This window comes from Zalophus californianus, chromosome 1 (assembly GCF_009762305.2).
Source record: "Zalophus californianus isolate mZalCal1 chromosome 1, mZalCal1.pri.v2, whole genome shotgun sequence".
Lineage (NCBI taxonomy): Eukaryota > Metazoa > Chordata > Mammalia > Carnivora > Otariidae > Zalophus > Zalophus californianus.
This window is the reverse complement of record NC_045595.1, coordinates 215,806,254-215,830,353: the sequence shown is the minus strand read 5'-3', so window position 1 is coordinate 215,830,353 and position 24,100 is coordinate 215,806,254. Positions and strand designations below refer to the sequence as shown.

The window sequence follows — 24,100 nt, the reverse complement described above, 5'->3', positions numbered from 1 at the left end:
CAGGCATCCCAAAGTTAAATTCCCCAAACTAAAACCAAGAGAAAGTACAGACAACAGCAACAGGCCCAGAGGTGACCTGACCTGGAGCTGGCTGACAGAAACTTTCCATCATGGTAAGGGATGTATGGATTCTGGGAAATAAAGGAAAGGATGAAGACAATGCATGGAATGATAAAGAATTTTCCTAGAAAATTAGAATAGGAATTAGAATGTAGAAGTGAAAATTCTAAACTAAAAAGACAATATCAAAATTAAGAACTCATCAGGAATTTCATAATAGAATAAAAATTTCACAGAAGACAGGATTAGAGAATTTGAATAAAGGAAAATTTAAAAATCTCCAAACTGAAGTACAGACGACCCTCGAATCACCCAGGTCCACTTACCTGTGGATTTTTTTTTGATAAATACTATAAATGTATTTTCTCTTCCTTAAGATTTTGTTAACAACATTTTCTTTTCTCTAGCTAACTTTATTGTGTGAATACAATATATAATAAAAACAACATATAAAATAAGTGTTATCAACTGTTTATGTTAATCAGTAAGCCTTCTGGTCAGCAGCAGACTAGTAGTAGTTAAGTTATGGGGGGAGTCAAAACTTATACTTGGGTTTCCAACTGTGCAGGGGTCAGCACCCCTAACCCCTGTATTGTTCAAGGGTCAACCAAATACATAGAAAAGAAAACAAAATAGGAAAAAGAACATTAAAGCTATATGGGATTCAAAAAAGGTGTAAGTATAATCAAAGTCCCAGAAGGACGAGAGAGAGAGAAACCTCAATTCAACAGGTGGGAGCTGTGAGCAGACCACAGCGGGCAGTGAGCGCCTTTCTGAGGAATTACAGATTGAGCTCTCATGAGTACAGAGGCAAAGATCCTAAACAACACACTGGCTGAATCAAATTCAGACATTTGTTAAAAAGATATCATGGCGAAGTGGGATTTATTCTAGGAGTGCCAAGGCTGCTTAACATTTGAAGATTAATCAATGTAAGTCATCAAATTAAGTGGGGAGGAGAGAGAAAGATGCGATCACCTTGACAGAGCAGAAAAAGTGTTTTACAAATTCAATGCCATCCACGGCTAAAACAAAACAAAACAAAACTTCTAGTAAGCTAGGGATAGAAGGGAACTTCCATCATCTGACGAAGAATTTCTACCACAAAATAGCAATCATACTTCCTGACCCAAAGCTTTCCACCGGAGCTGGACACGCAAGCATATGCCCACTACCCAACACTGTACTGGGGTTCTAGCTCTTCAGTGAGGCAAGAAAGAAATAAAAGACACCAGTATTGGGAAAGCCAAAATAACAGTGTCTTTGTTCACAGATGACATGACTTTGAACATAGGATATCCAAAAGATATATGGACAAACTACTAATTAACAAACAGAAAAAGAATTAGTAAGTTAATTTAATGAGATTATTAGATATAAAATCACCATTTAGGGGCACCTGGGAAGCTCGGTCGGCGAAGCATCTGCCTTCAGCTCAGGTCATGATCCCAGGGTTCTGGGTTCAAGCCCCACATCAGGCTCCCTGCACCAGCAGGGAGTCTGCTTCTCCCTCTGCCTGCCCCTCCCCCTGCTTGTGCTCTCTCTCTTTCAAATAAATAAAATCTTTTTTTTAAAAAATCACCATTTAAAAAATCAACTGCACTTCTATATACAAGCAACAAATGAGCAGAAAAAAGTTTTTAATCATTCCATTTCAAGAGGAATAAATCTAATGAAAGATGCTCAAGGGTTCTGTACTCAAAAGTATAAAACATTAATGAGAGAAATTAAAGGGGGCCTTGAAATAAGGGGAAAATATTCCACAGTTGTGAATTGGAAGATTCCGTAACTGTAACGGTACCAATTCTCTTCACATTTTAACTACAGAATCAATGCAGCGCCAATCAATATCCTAGCAGGAATCTTTCTGGAAATTAACAAACTGATTCAAAAGATGGCTTAGAAATGCAAAGAGCCAAGAATAGTCAAGAAAACTGTAAGGAACAATCACAGAGCTGAAGGGCATCTATACCAGACACCAGGGCTCATAAAGCTGTAGGCATTCAGGGAGCACGGACAGACAAAAGAGCATGAGGGCAGCCGCCGACCCACATGTGTCTTTTCACCTGATCTGCCTGGGGGAAGCACTGCCTTTTCAGTAGATGGTACTAGGTCGATTAGACATTCACTAAGAAAGAAAATGATTCCAATGTCACACCATACAAACTACACTGAAGATGAATCATGACACCTAAATATGAAGAGTAAAGCAAGTTTTCAGAAGAAAAAGTAAGGAGAATATCTTTGTGACCTTAGGTTTGGCAAACAGGACAAAAAGCCGCTAAAATAAAGGGGAAAAAAAATAGATAAATTAGACTAATTAGATTAAGACTTCTTATTTATCTAAAGCCGCAAATAAAAGTGTTAAAAGACAGTCCACAGAGTGGAAGAAGACTTTTGCAAAACAAGTCTGACAAAAGACATGTATCTGAAACATACAAAGAAGAAAACATTAGCAACCAAATAGAAAAACAAGCCGAAGATCTGGATAGTACATAAAAGAGGGTATTCAAACAGCCAATAAACAGACAGAAGTATCACTAGGCATCAGAGAAACGCAAATAAGTTACTACCATAAATGACACCATAAAACACACACAGGAAAGGCTAAAATGAAATAAAGAGACAAGATCAAGTGTTGGCAAGGGTGTGGAACAACGGTAAGTCTGCACACACAGTCTGGACACGGTGTAACAGTGTGTCCTAAAGCCAAACACGGCTGCTCGTACATGTACATTTATGCCCAGCACGAACGGACTCACCTAAGAATGTTCATAACAGCACTATACAGAATAGCCCCAGTGGAAAGGTCCATCTACTGTAGAGTACGCAAGTAATTTCTGGCATATTCATACAATAAACACATCCATCAATGAGTTTCATACAACATCATGGCTGAGTCTCCTACACAATGCTGCACAAAAGAATGCACACACAACACCTTTCACTTAATTCCATTTACATAAAACTTGGACAGGGAGAGCCAGAAATGTCCACAAGCATCAGGACAGTTCAACCATCATTGTGAGGATGTATGTGCTGGAAGGGACACAAGGGGCCTAGGGACCTGGAAATGCTCGAGAGCTGAGTGCTAGTTAGAGGAGCACATTCACTCCGTGAAAATGCATCAAGCCAGACGCTTATGATTTGTGTTACATAAAAATATAATACAGAACCAAAAGATGCCAAACAAAAAAATACACACTGTATGATTTCATTTATACAAAGTTCAAAATGAGACAAAACCAAATTCCATTGTTCAGAGGTGCATATTTGGATGTGAACCTCGACACCAGAGCAGTGGCTGGTCGCCATCAGTCAGTGAGGAATCCCCGCTGCTGGGAGGAAGGGGCAGTGGTCCAGGAGGGGCACCTGGAGTGAGGCAATGTTCTGTTGTTCTGACAGTTGTGTTGGTCTCTTGGGAACTGTTCTAGCATGTTCGTGAAACTGTATGTCTGTGCTGTATGACATGTAACATTTTACAGCTAAACCAGAGCCCAACTGCTTTTAACACTTGCCATAGGTGAGGGTGTAGAAGGCCTTCCCAGCCGTGTCCAAGGCAGTCAGACAGGGGGCTTTGGGCTGCGTCGTACCCCACCGCTGCAGGGCAGCCAGCAGGGATGGGGGCCAGGGGACCCCCACAGCCAGAGGTTCCCCTTTCAGTACCACCATCTGGCTTCCCTCAGGCTTTGGCTGATTTGGATCTGGTTGCTGCACTGTAAGCAAAATTGAAGTTTAAAAATCAGCATTTCATAGGACCATGCATACATTCTGTTTTTAAGCTTTCTCTTAAAAAATACCAACTATAAGAGGGGCGCCTGGGTGGCTCAGTCGGTGAGCGTCTGCCTTCAGCTCAGGTCGTGGTCCCAGGGTCCTGGGATGGAGCCCCGCATCGGGCTCCCTGCTCCGTGGGAACCCTGCTTCTCCCTCTGCCCCTCCCCCTGCTCCTGATGTCTCTCTCTCACAGCTCTTGCTCTCTCTCAAATAAATTCTTAAGAAAAAAAATACCAACTGTAAGAAGGTTACAATAACTTGTTTAGATTTCCTTATCATTATAATAGTCCCAGACCAATGGACCACAGGACAGATGGAGACTCATCATATGGAAACTGTGGGACACTGTACCCGACCCCACGGGCCAATCCCCAGAACGGCGGTAGTGCGTGGGGTGACAGCCAACGATGACACCTGAGGGAAAGGCACTAGTCCCACTTATCAAGGATGAAAGTGAGTAGAATCACCATCTCAGTTTGGGCACTCAAAACAACCATCACCATGTTGAAAGAAAAAAATAAAGGATAATCGATTACATTTCCAGTGGCTGTGTAACCAGCATTGGCCCAAGTGCAAGAAAGACTCCCCGAAGACCATTTCTACCACCAAACTCTGAATTTGAAAGGCGTCATCTGTTTATAAAGGGGAAAACAATGACCTAAGGGTTGTGCCTAATCCTCAGTGAGGAGGAGATGCCTGGCAGTGGTCTGTGGGGCAGCAACACGACACAGGAGAGGCACGAGGGGGCAGGGGCTGAGCCAGCCATGCGCCCCTGCGGCTGGAACACAATTACACGCTCATACCTTGTACTAGACTTTATTTCTTTCTTACAGATTTATACTTCTTTCTACTTCTTGGTAATTTTCTTTTAAAAATAGATCTGTATTCTTTTTTCCTAAATGTATATCTCACTCATAAATGAGAGACTAAATTTCTGAAAAAGGGCCAAAACCATGCTAAAAATATACTTTAAAACCATGGGAAGACAAGTATTTCAGATTTAAAGTTTAAATAAAAATTCAAATAATGGGGGTGCCTGGCTGGCTCAGTTGGTGGAGCGTGTGACTCTCAATCTCAGGGTCAGGAGTTCAAGCCCCACGTTGGGCATGGAGCCTACTTTTAAAAAAATTTAAATAATGTAAATAAAATGAAATCTTAGGAGTATTCTTATCAAGCACTAAGCACTGGATTAGAGGCACAGAGAAATGTTAAGTCCCTTAACCAGGAGTGACGCGTTTTCTCCCTGTTCATGTAACGTGACACACGGTGACCCCGGGGCTGGAAACACGGAGAGTCACTTGGTTGTGTTGTAACGTCACAGAGTGACCACACATAACACACATTAACAGGACAGCCACCCTGTTCACACTGACACGGGAGCCCACCCGAGATCTCTCACCTTCCAACAGCTCCTCAAAATCATCCACAAAGAACTCCTTCAGCGGAGGGCGCTTCGGCCTCTTCAGGGTGTTGAGAAGTTGCTGGATTTTGGAGGACACTCTGCTGTTCACAGGGACACCTGCCAAGGAAAGAGGAGCGCTGAGGCCAGAGCTTGCCAACCCTCTGGAGACAGGACATGGAGACAGGGTTCAGCGACCAACAATGCACACAGGTTGGAACTCATAAATCCAACCAAGCACTGGCCCCATCGTGCAGTCATTTTGGAACTCATTAACTCATTCAACAAATATTCACTGAAGGCCTTCCGGGAACTAGAACTTTTTTTAAGCTCGTGATCTTCAAAGCGGTCCAGAGACCCTTTCAGGGGGCTCATGGGGCCACACGGGGGTGTCACTGCCCTTCCCTCCCTCCTCACAGGGCACGGCGAGTCTTCCAGAGGCCCCACGAAGCGTGAGCCACAACAGACTGATCGGGGACGAGGCACGGGGGCCAGGTGTCTCCACCATGCCGGCGGCGAGGGAGACAGGCAATGTGGAAAACAGGCCCATTCTTCCGGCCAAATTGTTAGAAATTCTGTCATAAATGTTGCTACTTATGTGAAGATGTGATGAGTTTCTTATTGCTATTTTTAAATGGATTAATAAATATTTTTTAAATCTTTAGTTTTAACTTCTAACATAGTAAATATCAAGAGATTTCAGCCACATACACTAAAAGCTCTTCGGTGTCCGCAGTAATTATCCAGAAACAATGTTTTGGGAGATGTAGAGTCAGCAGAAAGGCAGCTCCCCATCTGCTGGGTGAAAACAAGCAGGGACATGCGCACACGCCCAGAAGCCACAGCAGCCGCCAGGGTGAGGCTGCTCTAAAGTGAGCGCAGTGGGAAGAAAGCCACAGGCTGTGGGCAGCACTTCCGTGGAGGACAGATGAGCAGGGCCCCGAGCCTCAGACACAGCTAGCCGTCCAAGCGCAAGTGTGGCAGCCGGCACCGGTGTCCTCCCGCAGCACCCCCGTCCTCCAATTTGGAGCCAGTCACGTTCCTGAACCAAGCACCGTACTGGGTCATCACCTGTCTCGTCTCCTTTGATCTGAAACATTGCTTCATCCTTTATGACAATGACTTTTGAAAGAATACAGTTCTTTTTTTTTATAAGTAGAACATACCTCATTTTGAGTTTGCTTGAGGTTTTCTCATAATTCAATTTGTGCTGCGCTCCAGGTTGAAATATTACCCGAATATCACGTCCAGATATATGGGACAGCCAGCTACCCTCACGGAGACAGATCTTCCTCACCCAAAATGCTGCCCAGCTTCTACACTACATTGTCACTATGTTTTCTTCTGCACCTAATATGCAGTGTGTGAGGAGGCACTTCAAGACCACACAAATATCCCAATCCTCATGGAACCTTCTCCCTGCTTTTAGTAGCCATCGGATCATTCTTGTCAGAAGCAGTTTTTACTGCAATGGTTGCAAAATTATTCTCCAACATTAGCACCTCATTTAAATTTACCTGTTGACACTCAGCATGCTGTTATCTGTCTGTCTGTCTATCGTTCATTAAGAATGACTCAGTGACTGCTCAATTGTTATAAAGCATTATGGATCTGGGGCACCTGGGTGGTGCAGCTGGTTGTGATCTCAGGGTCGTGAGATCAAGCCCCAGGTTGGGCCCCATGCTCAGCGGGAAGTCTGCTTGGGATTTGCTCCCTCTGCCCCTCCCCTCCACTATCCGTCACTGTCACTCCCTCTCTCCCAAATAAATAAATAAATCTTTTTAAAAAAGGCATTATGGTTCTTAACTATTTTGAGGCACAAATTATCCCACATTTAGCAAGTGGGATCCTGTGCAAACTGATTGGTGACCTGCCCCCATCATTTTGTTTTTTTTAAGATTTTATTTATTTGACAGAGAGAGACACAGCGAGAGAGGGAACACAAGCAGGGGGAGTGGGAGAGGGAGAGGGAGAAGCAGGCTTCCCTCCGAGCAGGGAGCCCAGTGCAGGGCTCGATCCTAGGACCCTGGGATCATGACCTGAGCTGAAGGCAGACGCTTAACGACTGAGTCACCCAGGCAGCTCCCCCTGTGGCCCGTACATTTTTTTAAAGCACTGCTGTACATTCTGTCATAAGATGTTTCAGAGTCATGTTATGCTAACCCTGCCCCAGCCCTGGAATTAGCTATTTCTCTAAGGAGCCCTGGTCCTTCTGAGTGGGAAAGATGTTCAAGACTGAGATCTGGCCACTGAGTGTGGCCAGTGCTACTTGTGGAATACAGAGCTAGAGAAGTGTACTACGGATGTACACACGTGTGTAGTCATGGATGCACACACACACACCTGGACGTCACTGCACAGGTGTGCACAGACAGGGCAAACAGATACATATTTAGGTCTTAGGAACCATGAGTACACAGCAACACTTCCAACCCTAATCTTCCCCACGGGCTTCTTCTTGCCTTTCCCATTCATACTGGGACACCCTTTCTTCTGCAGTAAGAACGCTGGCTCCCAACAACATTAATACCTTTGCTCCCTACCATCATGTACATAAAATGAGCTCCAAGTTGCTCTACCCACACAAACCTACAAGCAAGACTTCAAGATTTCTTTGCTGTTCACACGAACCTCGCCAAGACTGCAGGTGTGAGTCCAACACTGTGTTCATAACGTAGCTCCCTCTCCTCTCATCACCCCCTTAGACGTGGCTATATGGTACTTCACGGGAAGAGGACTGGGTTGATTTCCACCTGCTTCCAGTTTTACGGGTTTTCCTCCTCTTCCCATCCTTCAAGTTTATGCTTTGAATTTTGTATTACATTAGCAAACTTCTAAAAGTCAAAACTATATTAAGACAAACTCAAAGAAATGTCACTCCCTCCTGAACTCCTTCTACCCACCCACACGCCCATCTCTGGGGGCGACCAACTTCAGTGTTTTCTGGTTTGTCCTTCCAGTGCTCCTTCTATACAGATATATGCTTCGTTATGTTCCCTTGTTTCTCACACAAAAGGTGGCATATTATAACTGCTCTCTTACTTTTTGCTCTTCTACTTATCCACATCTGGAAAAACACCTCTTTCCAAGCATGAGGAGATTTCTCATCATTTTTGATAGCTGCATTGTGCTCCATAGTGAGACTATACTAGGTTTATTCAACCAGTTTGTGAGGTTTGGAGAGGTAGGGAGTTTCCAAAATTTTGCAATTATAAGTAGTGCTGCAAAGAACTACCTTGCATATGATGTATTTCCTTACTTTTGGAAATGTGTGTTCAGAGTAAATTCCTACATTGGCACTGCTGGGTCCAAATATAAGTACCTATGTATATTTTACCAATTTCTCTTCCAAAGAGGTTTAACTCTTTTGCATTCCCAATTATGAAAAAGGCTGAACATGATGTTCAAGAGCTATTTTTATAACTTCCTATGAACTGGCTGTTCTTATCTTTTGCCCATTTTCCTATACTAGGAGTTGGCAAACTTTTCTTAAAGGGCTGGATAGGAAACATTTTGGGCAGTGAGCACAGTCTTGGGTGCAACTACCCTACTCTGCAATTCTGGGACGAAAGCGGCAAAGACGACATTGGAAGAATGGGCATGGCCATGTCTCAATAAAACGTTATTTACAAAAGCAGGATGCCAGCCCATACACCATAATTGGCTGACCAGCAATCCATATGATTTTGGGTCTTTTCCTATTTTTAAAAGTCTGTTTGAGGCACCTGTGGGGCTCAGTCAGTTAAGCATCTGCCTTCGGCTCAGGTCATGATCCCAGGGTCCTGGGATGGAGCCCCACATCAGGTTCCCTGCTCAGCAGGGAGTTTGCTTCTCCCTTGGCCTCTCCCCTCCCCCACTCATGCTCGCTCTCTGCTCTCTCTCTCTCTCAAATAAATGAATAAAATCTTTTTTTAAAAAAAGCTTTTTATTTTAGAAACATCAGAGCTTTAACTATCACAGATGCTGTGAATAGTTTCTCCTAATTTGTCAATTCTTATGACTCTCTTTATGGGGTATTTTGCCATGTAAAGAATTTTTTTAGTTTCATGTAGTCAAATTCATGTATCTTTACTTTTATTGCATGTAGATTTTTAGTTAAATTCAGAAAGCCTTTACTTATAATCAGGTTAAAGAGAATTCACCAATTTTTTTCATTTTATTCTTCATTTCTTATATTTAGATGTCTGATTCTTTTGGAGTTTTACCTTTTCAGTGGTATGGGAGAAGGATCTGAGTTTAACATTTCCCAACAAGCTTTCCAATGGTCCCAATAACATCTATTTAAAAAAACCATCTTTGCCGTCAGTCAGTGTAGTAGTTGAGGTAGTATACACAATATCATGTGAAGGCATACTGTGATGAATATTGTAAATTCTACAGTAACCACTAAAAAAAAAAGTAGATATAGAACAGAATATAAACCAGAAGAAAGCAGGAAAAAGGAGTAAAATTAACAGATGAGTCAAACAGAGAAAAGAGAGCAGGATCATAGATTTATACCCAACGAAATCACTAATTGAAATGGACTATAGGGGGAGTGCCCGGGTGGCTCAGTTGAGCATCCGAGTCTTGGTTTCATCTCAGGTCGTGATCTCGGGGTTGTGGAATTGACCCCCACCATCTGGTTGGATGCTCAGCATGGAGTCTGCTTGAGATTGTCTTTCTACCTCTGCCCCTCTGCCCACCCCACCCCTGCTCTTTCTCTCTCTCAAATAACTAACTAACTAACTAAATAAATAAAAATAAAATCTTTAAAATGGGCTATAGGGGCGCCTGGGTGGCTCAGTCGGTTAAGTGTCTGACTCTTGATTTCACCTCAGGTCTTGATCTCGGGATCATGATTTCAGGCCCACATGGGGCTCCATGTTGGGCGTGAAGCACACTTAAAAAACAAACAAACAAACAAAAAAACCTGACTATAAGTGATCCAAACACTCCAATGAAGTAAATGACTGTGCTTAAAGAAAAATGCAAGAATGAATAAAATACTAATTATAAGAAACACATTTCAATTTTAAAGACCTAGGTAGGGTAAAAGTAAAAGGATAAAAAGATTTGCCATGTAACTAATACTCATCAAATAGCTGAAGCCAGCCATAATAATACCAGACAAAGAAGATTTCAGAATAAGAAATATCACAAAGGATAATTTTACAATTATACAGTGGCGAATTCATCACGACAGAACAATTTTTAAATATGTATGCAGCTAATAACAGAACTTCAAAATACACAAAACAAAAACTGACAGATCTAAACAAACAGAAAAATCCACAATTAGAGTTGGAAATTCAATATGCCTCTCAGCAAGTTATAGAAAAGGTACAAAGAAAATCAGTAAGGAGAGAGAAGACTCAAACTGAAGTATCAATCAACTGGATGTAACTTTCATTTACAGAAAAACTACCCGACAGCATTAAATACCCAAAACAGACCATGTGCTGGGTCATTAAAAAGTTTTAATATATTTACACAGAGTTGAATTATATAATATAGTAAGAGAAATAGACCCAAAATATTTGGAAATCCATTGAAATTAAACAACACACTTCTAAATGAATCATGGGTCAAAATGGAAAGCATGAGGGAAATTAGAAAATATCTAGAATTGAATATTACAAAGGAAAAAATGTATCAAAATATGTGGGATACTAAAACAGCTCTTAGAATATATTTATAGCTTTAAATGCCTTTTTTTTTTTTTTTTTTTGAAGACAGAGTGGTGGGGGAGAGAGAGACTCTTAAGCAAGCTCCACACCCAGCATGGAACCCGATGCAGACCTTAATCCCATGACCCTCAGATCATGACCTGAGCTGAAATCGAGTCATATGTTTAACCAACTGAGCCACCCACGCACCCCTAAATACTTTCATTAGGAAACAAGAAAGGTCTAAATTAATGATGTAAGATTCCACCTCAAGAAATTAGAAAAGGAAAAGCAAAGTAAACCCAAAATAAGTAGAAAAAAGATAGGAATAAATGTAAGATTTGAAGTAAATACAACAGAAAAAAACCAATTAAACCAAAACCAGTTCTTCAAAAGATAAATAAAATTCAATTAACTTTCTAGCTAGAACGATCAAGATAAAAAGAGAGAGGACACTAATTACTAATACCAGAAATATAAGAGGGGACACCACCACTGATTTATATTCATCAGAGGAAAATAAAGGAATATCATGAACTTATGCCTAAATTGGAGAGAACAGATGAAATGAACAAATTCTTTCAAATACACAAAACTGACTCAAGAATAGAAAAGTCAGTTTTCTCTTATAAGAAAGTAGAAGAGGAGGGAATATTTCTCAGTTCATTTTGAGATGAGCATTATCCTGATATCGAGACCAGACAAAGATATTACAAGGAAAAAAAAAAAAAACTACAGATTACTATGTATCTTAAACATAGACCCAAAATCCTTAACAAAATGTATTAGCAAATCAAATCCGTAATACAGAAAAAAAATATGCATGATAATTATGCATGATAACCAAGTGGGGTTTATCCTGAGAATATAACTTTGGTTTAACATTCAAAAAATTAATTAATGAAATTTACTACATTAACAAACTACAAAAGAAAAACCATATGTGACTTTAACAGATCAAAAAAAACCCAGTAAACAGGGGGGCCTGGGTGGCTCAGTCAGTTAAGCATCTGACTCTTGATTTCGACTCAGGTTGTGATCTCAGGGTCGTGAGATTGAGTTCCCTGTTGGGCTCTGTGGTGGGTGTGGAGTCTGCTTAAGATTCTCTCTCCCTATCCCTCTGCCCATCCCCACCCCTTGAACTTTCTCTCTCCCTCTCCCCCTCTCTCTCTTTAAAAAAAAAAAAAAATTATTTAACAAAAACCATGATAAAAATTTTCAGGAAATTAGGAAAATAAGAGAACTTCCTAATGAAGAGCACCTTTGAAAAACACACAGCTAACATCATAATTCAAACATGAAAAAGTGGATGGTTTCCCTCTACAGTTGGAAACAAGGCAAGTTATATCCTCTTTCAACATTTCTCAATGACACTAGTGGGAGTCCTACACTGCAATAAAGCCAGAAACATAAATGCTCCTAAAGACAGTTTGGAAAGAAAAGTAAAACCATATTCATAGACAATATGGCCAAACATAGAGAATCTTAAGGAATCTACCAAAGAAGTTACTGGAACTAATAAAAGGCCAACATACAAAAACCAACTGCATTTCTGTAGACCAGTAATAAGCAACTGGAAAAAATTTAAAATACTATTTACAATAACATCAAAAATATAACCTATTTTGGGATAATTTTAACAAAATAGGTGCAATACCTGCATACTGAATGCTACAAAACAATGCTGAAAAAAATTTTATAAGAGCCAAATAAATGGAGAGATACACTGTATTTATCAACTGAAATATATAATATTGTTAAGATGCCAATTCTCTCCAAATTGATCTACAGAGTTAATGAACTATCAATCAAAACCCAGCAGGAATTTTGGTAGAAACAAACAAAGTGACTTAAAAATATATGTTAAAATGCAGAGGAGCTGGTATTCCAAATTTGTCAAAGCAAACTGTAAAATGAAAAGCAGAGTGTGCGGGGCCCTGGGGGGTTGAGTTGGTGAGGCGTCTGCCTTCAGCTCAGGTCATGATCCAGGGTCCTGGGATCAAGTCCCACATGGGGTTCCCTGCTCAGTGGGGAGCCTGCTGCTCCCTCTCCCTCTGCCCAACCCCCCAGCTCGTGCTTGCTGTCTTGCTCTATCTCAAATTAATAAATAAAATCTTTAAAAAAAAAAAGAAAAGCTGAGTTTGAAGACAAACTGTACGATTTCAAGATTTGTTATAAAACCACAGTAACCATGACAGCATGGGATTGGTGTAAGAATGGACAAACAGCCATGGGATGGCACAGACAGCCAGGAACAGATCCTTCTCATATATGATCTACCAATTTTTGTTAAAGATGCCAAAGAAATATGGTGGGGAAAGAATGGCTTATAACAAATGATGTTGGAACAACTGGACATCCACATGCGAAAAAGCAGACTCTGATCCATATATTGTACTTACACTAAAATTAACTCAAAATGCATCTTATACCTACATGTAAAACCTAAAACTATAAAATTCTAGGAGAAAACATAGAAAACCTTTATGACTTTGGGTTAGGAAAATATATCTTAGATAAGACACAAAAGTAGGATCCATAAAAGAAAACATGAGTAAACTGGACTTCATCAAAATTAGTGACTTCTGCCCTTTGAAAGTCACTGTTAAGAGAATGAAAAAAAGACAAGCCACAGACTGGGAGAAAATCCAAATTATATACCTGATAAAGAACTTGAATCCAGAATATATAAAGAACTCTCAAAACTTACAAGAAAACATCACATTAAAAAAATAAGCAAGATCTGAACAGACTTCTAAAAAGACATACAGATGGTAAATAAGCACATAAAAAGATGCTCCACTTCCCGAGTCTTTAGGGAGATGCTAATTCACACCACAATGAGATACCTCCACACACCGAGTAGGATGGGTGACATGAACAGATGGACAATACCAACTCCAGGCAAGGATGTGGGCGAACAAGGGCTCTCATCACCAGCCATGGGAATGTGAAATGGTACAACCACTTTGGAAATCAGTTTGGCAATTTCTTAGAAAGTTAAGCATAAACCTATTATATGATCCAGCCATTCTATTCCTAGCTATTGACCCAAAAGAAGTGAACGTATACTTCTACACAAAAACTTGTATAAGAATATTTACAGCGACTTTATCTGTAAGAGCCAAAACCTGGAGGCAACCCAAATACCCCTCAGCAAGTGAACAAGTGCAGCACATCCATAAAATGAAATACTACTTATCAGTAAAAGGAACAAACTATCGATACATCCAAGAACATGAGTGAATCTCAAAGTACTTATGTAGAGCGGCAGAAGCCAGACAATCTACGAGGAAATACTGCATGATTCTATCCATATAAAATTCCAGAAAATGCAAACTAATTTATATTGTCAGGAAGTAAATCAGAAGTTGCCTGAAGCCTGGGGGAAGCCAAAAGGGGCAGAAGGGCGGGTTTACAAAGGAGCACAAGGAAACTTTTAGGAACAGTGGATGTGCTCACTATCTTTTTTTAAAAAAGGATTTATCATTTATTTGGGGGGGAGAGAGAGAGAGTGAGCCTGCGAGCAAGACATAGGGAGGGGCAGAGGGAGAGAGAACCCCAAACAGGCTTTGTGCTGAGCGCAAGCCCCACATAGGACTCGATCTCACCACCCTGAGATCATGACCCGAGCCGAAATCAAGAGTCAGATGCCCATCCGACTGGGCCACCCAGGCGCCCCAAGATTTTTTTTATTTATTTATTTACTCATTTATTTGGGAGGGGATGTGAGGGGAGGGGCAGAGGGGGAAGATGGATGTGTTCACTATCTTAATCATAGGGATGGTTTTCACAGGTGTACACACATGGCTTAAAACTTATAAAATTGTATACTTTAAATATGTGCAGCTGATTACAGGTCAGTTATACCTCAACTAAGCTCATATTTTTTAAATATAATCAAATAAAAAAAAAATCTATCGAACCAATGGAAAGCCCGCTTCATGTTGACTCAGTATTTTCCTGTCGCATCTGGACAAGGAGCTAAAAGACCTTGACAAAACTGGATTTACTGCTTAGAATATCAAAATACACGTTAAAACCTTCAATCTAAGATCCTCTGAATTTTTTTGCAATTCTAATCTGGTACACTGGAAAGAAAACTTCACGTGATTTTGATAAAAGACACCGGAAACTGTTTCCAAAGGAAATAGTGTGAATGAGGACACTGTGAGGGTCACACTGGCCTTTCTGGCCTGTAAGTCAGAAACCAGGCTTGCCGCTATGCCCATTTCTCAGGCTGTGGGGACCAGCGTGTCACAGGCAGGGTGCTCTCACACTAAGGCCACGTGGAGTCTGCAACAGAGACTGCCCGCGGCTTCTCGTTTTCCTACTATTTTGTAGATCTAAACTCCTTTGGCATCCAATTTAGATGTGGAGGCTTTCTCCTCCCTGCTCTCCTTGTTCCCCATCTGACCCATTCCAGAGATGTTGCCGATTGCTTCTCCCCACGACACTCTCTGTAACGTCCCCCGCACACGCTGGCCTCCGTTCTCGTGCACTGAAGAATTACAGCTAATGGCTGGCTCAGGTTTGCTAAAGCAAATGCACCAAAGCCACGTTCCATACCTGAAGAGAAAGGCTGTGCTCTGCTGTTTCAAAAGGACAAAGAGAGGCATGCTCACCACCAGCCGTTTCCAGGACACTCCCGCTGTAGCCCCGAGCGACACCTCGCACAGAAGCCAGCTGCGGATGTTCGCGGTGCGAAAGCTCCCCAAGGCCCGTGGTGACATCCGGAGGGGCGGAGTGCACATCTGCTTTGGAAAAACAAACCCCAAATGAAAGCGGCTGTTGCTTCAAAGAGGATGAGGTTGCTCTTTAAATCCCATTCAAGGAAAGCCTCAGCAGGTGAGCTCTAAGCAAGGAATTTGATATCTGATTCATTCTGTTATTCTGGTTGACCAAGACACATCGGGACCCTGTGAACTCTGAACTCCCAGACATAGCCTGCGGACACCTGTATGCACGTGGTTCTCATAGGGATCTCGGCCAGAACCTCCGATGATAATGCGTTGGCAGGCATGAGTGAACTTTAGACAAACATCTCAGTGAAGGGGGCGCCTGGGCGGTTCAGTCGGCTCAAGTCATGATCTCAGGGTTCTGGGATCAAGCCCCTCATCGGGCTCCCTGCTCAGTGGGGAGCCTGCTTCTCCCTCTCCCTCTGTGTTCTCACTCACTCTCTCTCAAAACAAAATAGTAAGAAATCTCAATGAATCAGAGACACATTTTAAATCAGTTGTCATTGGACTATTTTCGTTGTATTATGAAAAAAATAGCCAGGCTTCTATAAACTACTCCCTACTCCCCCGAAAACTATGTTGGATGTCACAAAGACACAAGACCTTTTCAGGCTTCAAAGAATAAGCCTATGAAGATAAAAATGATCCCTGCTTCCAGATCAACACATCTCACTATTGGGGGACCTCAGTCAAGTACTAAGAGCGCAAGATATTAATGTCACAGTTAAAGACAAACGACGTTAGATGCAGAAAATGTTTGAAGTCATTCCTTCCATTGTCTGAATGCTCATTTTGGGGTTTAATATGTACCGTACGGCACATGTATCTGTTTGGAGTGCCAGCTGACTGGAAGCTTCTGAGGCGGGAGCGGGAGCCTGAGCGTGAGCATGAGCCTGAGTGTGAGTGTGAGCGTGAGCGCGGCGTCTGTATGAGGGCCGGCGGGACAGACCTGCCGTCCCTTTGGTCCTCTGATGCGTGTTTCTGCCCCCACAGGGGCCACTCTGCTGCTTCTGATTTTTAAATTCTGATCGTTTACCTATTAGTTCATCACCTAGGCAAAATGCAAACCAAAATTTTTTAAAAATATGTAGAAAGATGAAATTATATGGAAGCAAAACCCAAACTATTTACATATCAGAAAACACCATTGGGAAAAATCTAACTTAATGACAGGGTTTTCACAACCCGTGAGAAAGTGTGATGTTGATGAAATTAGCATTTTAAAGTATGCCTATCATGAAGTTCTTTTAGTTTAGAAAGAAATTTCCCCAACCTTCCAAGTCTAGCAAAAAGAGTAAGTGATTTTAACAATATTCATGAAAGGCATAAATGGTAATCTTAACTACAAAGTAGTTTTAAAATCACTACATAAAAATAAACAATACTCAAAATAAAAATGAACTGCTATAACTGAAAATACTACTTTTAAATATAGGTATTTACATCTGTGTCCCAATGTTTTATGGATTTAATTTAATTTCTTTAATCCAAAATTGAAAATGATATATTTTTTTAAAATTACCTTTACCTAATATATTGTACCTCAATTTTGTTTTACCTAATATATCCTTCTTCTTTCTATATTTCTTTCCTTAGTCCAAACTGAAGAATTCCCCAGTGCTAAAAACTAAAAGGATGATTTTTATAATAAGGAGCAGGAAGGTAAGTATTTTCAGATTCAGGAACTCAAGTCAACTATACCCAGAAAACATTTGGCAGAAGAAGGCTACACTGCACAGTGAGGATTACTGGAATTTACAAGAACAGATCACACGCGGCGTGGCAGAGCCCAAACGAGTGGGACACCCACACCTGCCAGAGTCAGGGCCCCCCCGCGCACGCGGCGAGGAGTCCCCCTTGTCAGCCCCCAGAGCCCCCCTCACGGAGAACACACACACCCCACCTCCGCGGGCTTTGTGAAAAGACCCCACGGCCACAGGACAGTCCAGGGCTGTTGGGCTCTATGCTCTGAGCTGCCGCCAGCCGCTCATGCTACATCCGCTTTCATCTCCAACCCACCAGGAAGCAGGGTTTGCAACATCTCGGCAATGCTAATGCGGTTCTACTTTCTACACCATCTCACCCAGAACAGAGTATCAGGAAGCAGAAATCAGGTAACAGAATATTCAGAAACACCGTTTTCCTCCCATTGGAGATATCTATTTCCGATATGTGAAATCACTGTGACAAACAGAGGAAAAAATGTATCGGTGTGAAGGCCGTGTTTCCAGCTCTCCCCGGAAGCCCTCCTTGAGGACAGCTGGGGAGTGACCACAGCCATCCCATCAGCAGGACACCCAGGGCCGCTGTCAGAACAGCCTGCGGGGGCTGCTTCCCCAAGGGCTCTGCCCTCAAGCCCCCAGCCTCGGTGGCTCCCCAGGGCCCTCAGTAGCTTCTCCGTGTGCTGGGAGCAGTGAGCCCACGTCATGGTGGAAGACACAAGCTCGACAGAAACGTGCAGGTTTCCTGTATTGACTCAACAGATAAACAGTGAAGAGCATCCGTGATGTGTCCACAGAGGATGCTGAGACTCATCCAGTTTACTCCCAGGGCAGCCAAATGACCAAGATTTCACAAGAAAGCAGCTCAGCCCCTGAGCCCGCATCTGCCTGGGGGCGTTTAGGCTCTGGGGAGACCGCCAGAGACACGGCCTGTGATGGGCGTGGTGCACCACGACAGTTTTAGCAGAACTCACGGCAAAGAAAACTGTGCCAGCCCTGGGCCAGCTGTGTGATCTCAGGCAAGGGACAAACAGCCTGCTTTCTGTCCTTCCCTGCACATGCAGAAAACCGTGGGGGTTAAGAGAAGTCTGCGGCAGTGCCAACAGCACCCCCCGAGAAACACGCATCGTTAGGGCACGAGTGCAGAATGGACGCGAGCCCCGTGCACCAGCTCACGTGCGGCGAACTATGCTACGGTCCGGCAAATAAGATTTCAAATCATGAAAGATTTGCAATGTTTCCTTTCTAAGATTAATGTAATTTAAAGAAATGGATGATTTAGAAAAGACCTACACATCTTTATGATTTAGCTTTGCCGGACATTGCGGTTCAGGGCGAGGGGTTGTTTCACTTGGGATGTGGCGTTAGGAAGGCCGGACCGTGGCTGCAGTCCCGGCCCCCTGCCCCGCTGCTGGCTCCACAGTGGTGCTCACAAGGCAAAGAGCGAAGGTGGAGACAACACAGAGGCAGCAGGCTCAGGGTGGCCATCAGGAGCAACTGAGGCCACGTCTGGGGACCGTCCACCCTACACCTGCCACCTGCACCAGGCCACCCCTCCAGAGCAGGAGGAGATAGGATATCCAGAAACACCACCACTTCGGCGGCCCACAGGGAGGCCAACAAACCACACGGTCTGCGATTGCCAAACCACAAAAGCATCAAGAACTACTTTTGTTCCCAAAATGACCTTTCCAGATGAAAAAGAGAAGGTGGATCTTGATGGGCGCAGAGGCACCCCGTCCTGGAGAGGCCGTGGCAGCTCGTTACTGACCTATGTGGGCGTGGGCCGCGGGGCCTGTGAGCGTGGTGGCGGCGGCACTGGGAGCGGCGGCGGGTCTCCCTCCCGGGTGAGATGAGGTGGAGGATGCAGAGGATGAGGTGGACGAGCCCTGAATGACCCGGTCGAGCCAGGGCTCGATGTTGGAATGGCTCTGGAGCGGAGTGGAGGTGAGTCGCCCGGGTCGCCGTAAAGAGCCCTCATCTTCTGAGGCAGATGATGTGTCTGTGGTTAAAATGACGACAGGCATAATGTAGGGATGAGTAGGGAGGAGGGCGGAGTTCCCACACTGGCACCTGTGTCTCCCAGGCCTGCACATGGCAAGCTTTGTACACCTGCACCGCTGTGCCCCAGCCTGGCCCAGGGGTCATCTCAAAGGCTGCCCTCAGTCTCGAAGGGCCTGCATTTGCCCGGCTGTAAGATCCAAGGAGCCCTACCTGGGAAAGTGGGAAAGTGGTTTCACAAGCCCAGCTTCCCCCAGAGGATGGTCTGGGAGCACTACACGCCGGGATTGAAGGCAACCCCAAGCCCTAAATGGCTTCAGCACACTCCTTGGTGGGGTCCCCAAGTGTTGAGTGCTCATCTGAGCGAACGCCCCACACAACCGTCACACAAGGCTCAGCCGGCCTCCTGAGGCAGTGCAGCCGTTGGGGCAGCAACCCCAGCCCACCCAGGCCGCCCCCTGTCCACCTGTGTCCTCCTAGGGGAGGTGGCAGTGAGCTCTGAGAACAAGTCCTTCCCCAAGACAACTGCTTCAGTCAATAAGGCTAACTGTTTGTTAAGGCTCTAGCAAGTCACCATGACTGTGTATTTTATTATTATTAAAAAGTTTTTTTAAAAAGTGGGTAGTATCTATTTAGTAGAAACAATAATTTGACAGCTATTTCTAGAATATTTTTTCAACAATATAAACTTTTATTTTTCTTTAGAAAGGAATTGTTACCAAAACCACCAATTTGTCTTGTAAATCTGGTGTATTTGGGTTTCACTACATCATCAAACCAAAAACTCATGTTGCCATGTTTCGTGACTTCAAAAACAAGACAAGCAGTGCAGAGTGCCACACATCACCAACACCGGGTGTGGTGTAGACAGAGCTTACACCACCTTCGCTAAAGAAAAGCTCCATGTAAAAGTTCTCATTTCTAAAGGTAATGACAACAAGACAACAATAAATTTTTAAAATCCTCCTAATAACCTATACTCTCCTATTTAACTATCTAACATAGTAAACAGTCATTAATAAGATGAGAATAATTTTAAAATTCTTAAATCAGAGAACTTTAGTATTCCAGGAACATTGATGTGAGGTTCCTCTCTTGACTAAAAAGCATAAATAGCATCTTAGTAAAAGAATTAAAATCTACCCAAAAGTCCTGTAGAAAGCAAGCACCAATGGGTAAGAGTCACACTGTCTATACCACGGATTTTCAGGAAGGAATATGGCACATAAAGAAACATTTCTAATCCCTAATTTTTCCAAATCTTTACTACAGGTCAGAGAGGTAAAGGAAGGCTGTGAGGTTAGGGCTGTGGAACCCCACAGAAGCCAATGGTTCGTCCATACCTGGAGGCGTGTAGGTTTCCACCGAGGAATGTACAAGAACAGAACGTCTTTTTGAAGGCATAGGCATCTTCCTCTCCTTGTATTTGGCCAAAGCTGCTTGCACTGCCTCAGTGTGAACATCTACATAAAAACAAGAGCAATAAAGACACTTTCTACAAGACTGCTTAGGAAGTAACAAAATTAAGTTTTATATTTTTTTTTGTTTTCATTGAATGTGAAAGAGACATCAGCATGGCCTATCATAAAGGAAGGCACGTGATGGAATGAGCACTGGGTGTTGTATGCAACTGATGAATCACTAAATCCTACCCCTGAAACTAATAATACACTGTATGCTAATTAATTCATTTTAAATTTAAAAAATTTAAAAATTAAAAAAAAATAAGCATGGTCTATGACCTTGGCCCTAGATTTCTTTAAATGTTCCTTTGTTTGTAGATTTGGACCCATGTAAATATTTTCAGTTACAAAACAAAACTATATAAAAAAGAAATCCCCCAAATTAAAAATAAAATGGAATACATGAACCTAAACGTGTCTCCAGTTGTTGGCCTAAACTATTCCAAATGACTTTTGAGTACATAGTTAGACCCTTTGGCCTGTTCCTCTGGAGATATCTACTAAGAATGCATAGGAAATATAAACTCTGGGGGCGCCTGGGGGTGCTCAGTCAGTTAAGTGTCCTCAGCGCAGGTCTCGATCTCGGGGTCCTGAGTTCAAGCCCTGTGTTGGGCTCCCCTACTTAAGAAAAAAAGAAAGAAAGAAAAGAAATACAAACTCTTTTCTGCGATCACACAGCAATGCTACCATCCCTGGGAACCAAGACACTCATGAGGAAGAAGATCCAAACCCAGAAAGGAAGCGAGGTCAGCCTCTATTCCTGGATCTGAATGGAAAGTGTCAGCACGAACACATGTGATATTTTGTCTTTAACTGTTATGCGGTACTCCCTCCGTGTGGGTGGCTCAGTCGGTGGAGCATGGGACTCTTGATCTTGGGGTATGAGTTTGAGCCCCACGTTGGGCATAGAGCTTACTTAAAATTTTATTTGAAATAAAAATAAAAAATTAAAAACTATACGAACATTTGGATATTTGATATTAAGGAATTGTTTTAACTTATTTTGTGATAGTGGTTTTTATCTTTTAGAGACACAAGGACATGATCCTTTTCAGAAACAGACACCAAGAATATTATGACATCTAAATGAAATAACATGATCTCTGAGATTTGCTTCAAAATCATGTGGGAAGGGAGGGCATAGGTGGGCTGTGGATAAACGGGTTAAGACTGAGCATGGCTGGGGCTATGCATCTGGACAATGAGTCCAGAGGGTTATTACGCAAGGAAGTCCACTTTTGTACCTCTTTAAATTTTTCTCCAACAAAATGTTTTTAAAACATGTAAAACCCTTACAGTGAAATGGCCCATAGGGTGCTAATCAGGAAAGATGAAAAATCTGCACACAGATGTATTAAAATAAAATTTACAAACATCAAAGACAACAAAACAATTCTATAAGCTTCCAGAGAGAAAGACCGAATCACCTTGGAAGGATCAAGGAATAGACTCACATTACTCAACAGATTTTCAGGAAGGAATATGGCACGTATACAAACATTTCTAATCTCTAATTTTTCCAAATCTTGACTACAGCTCAAAAGGGTAAAGGAATTACATCAGATCGGGTGCTTACAACACCAACTACTGGGGGCAAGAAGGCAACACAGTACTAAAGAAAAATATGTTGAACCTAGAATTTCAAATTCAGCCAAATTATCATTTAAACATAAGGGTCTAATAAAAATACTCCCAGACATAAGAAGGTGTTTGAGAGAGACAGACAAATCCAGGAGCCCCTGCAACAATACGGCAGTAACCGTGAGCACACACTTTAAATCCTATTGCAGTCTTAGAAACCAACACAATCACAAATACAGGTAAAACAACAGAAAACTAAAAATCGACGTGATACCAGCACAACAGGGGTCTAAGTCAACAAATCCAAGAAGCTCAGCAAACCCAAGAAACATAAAACTACGCACACCAAGGCACATGTACTGTATGCATGGAGGTTTCTGTGATTTGTCCCACATCACGGACCACCCCAACCTGCATGTAGGCAGGCCGGCTAAAGCATGCTGTGTGTGAGACTCATGCTGCACGAGTCACCTCGGGAGCCTGGTTAGCGGACATTAGCTGGCCTCCAGGTCAAAATGGGCCCTTCTGGTCTGGACACCAAGAGCTATTAGCTCCTGCTGAGACCCGGCCCCTTGTTCTCCCAACACTGACTTCTTCACGCGCGAGGGTCAGCTCAAATGCCCGCCTCTGTCCCTTGTCCAAACTGGATCCTGCTTATTCGTTTATAGCCATTTTGATTTTCCCTCATGAACTATCTCACAGAGTAGAGGAGGAAGAGCAGAGCAAGGACCATCCCTGAACCCGTTTTCTAGCTTCTTACATTTGCCATGATTACTTGAACGACTTAATCATGGAGCTACTTTAAATTACAGACATGTAATTAGAGTATATATTATATTCCAGGCTCCTGGAAGATGTAAAGACATGAGAACACAGAAATGCAGCTCACTCCAAACTGCACGTAGGTGCGCCAATGTTTAACCTCAGACCCCGTCACTGGCCCCATAAATACGGCCCTTATGGGGATGGTCAGCGGGAAGTCTCAGCTGCAGGGAGGCCGAGCCGCCCAGGCCTCTCAGGGGGACTCCACTCCGGGTGTCTCCACGGGGCTCCCCAGCTGATAAGGTTGGGTGTTGTAAGCACCGGTCGGATGTAATTCTGTCCTGCCCTCCTTTACCGCTTACTGTTTCCCTCATCTGTGCGCAGATTTCTCTTTTCTTCTATTTCCACTAGGTTTTTACTTATAATATCAATAAAATGTTCTTTCCCCTTTGAAACTGAAAGTACGGCTGCCACGATGAGAACAGTACATCATAACCAAATCACTCAAAACCAGCGATAAAGAAAAAAATCTTAGCAGTGCCAGAGGAGAAAAGTCACATTACAGACAAGGGAACAACAGTAAGGAACAAAGCAACAAAACTTGGAGGAAGAGCATTACTGATTTCAACAATTATTACCAAGCTATAATCACCGAAACATGGTTTTGCCATAAAGATAGACGAATACATCAACAGTACAGGACGGAGCCCAGAAATAGCAAAGCGTACACCTGTGCGGGTGTTTCTAGATAGAGGGGTAGAGGCAGTGTGTTCTCAGCAAATGATGGGGCAAGTGGGTATCTGCATGCAAAAAAATGAGCTCTGATTCATACCTTGAACTAATACTAAACTCAACTAAAATATGGATCATGTACCTAAAGCTAAAACATAAAACTATACAACATCTAGAAGAAAACAGAGGTGACAATCTTTGTGACCTTAGGTGAGGCAAA

The 24,100-nt window shown here is 42.8% G+C and overlaps 1 protein-coding gene across 9 annotated transcripts in view; it reads right to left on the bottom strand.

The window, feature by feature from the left end:
- DIP2A (disco interacting protein 2 homolog A) overlaps positions 1 to 24,100 on the bottom strand; it is a 106,355-nt gene that overhangs the window by 50,770 nt on the left and 31,485 nt on the right. For 7 of the 9 annotated variants that reach the window (XR_003517907.1, XR_003517908.2, XM_027582434.2 and 4 more), the window contains 5 exons: positions 20,686 to 20,805; positions 19,113 to 19,343; positions 15,507 to 15,635; positions 5,234 to 5,353; positions 3,579 to 3,776 (listed from right to left, as the gene is read on the bottom strand). Coding sequence is in view for 7 of the 9 variants with exons in the window: in XM_027582434.2 (XP_027438235.1) it covers positions 3,579 to 3,776; positions 5,234 to 5,353; positions 15,507 to 15,635; positions 19,113 to 19,343; positions 20,686 to 20,805 (798 nt within the window). In the remaining 2 variants the exon portion in view is untranslated. The remainder of the gene's footprint in view (positions 1 to 3,578; positions 3,777 to 5,233; positions 5,354 to 15,506; positions 15,636 to 19,112; positions 19,344 to 20,685; positions 20,806 to 24,100) is intronic. The other 2 variants (XM_027582435.2, XM_027582436.2) reach the window with 2 other exon arrangements.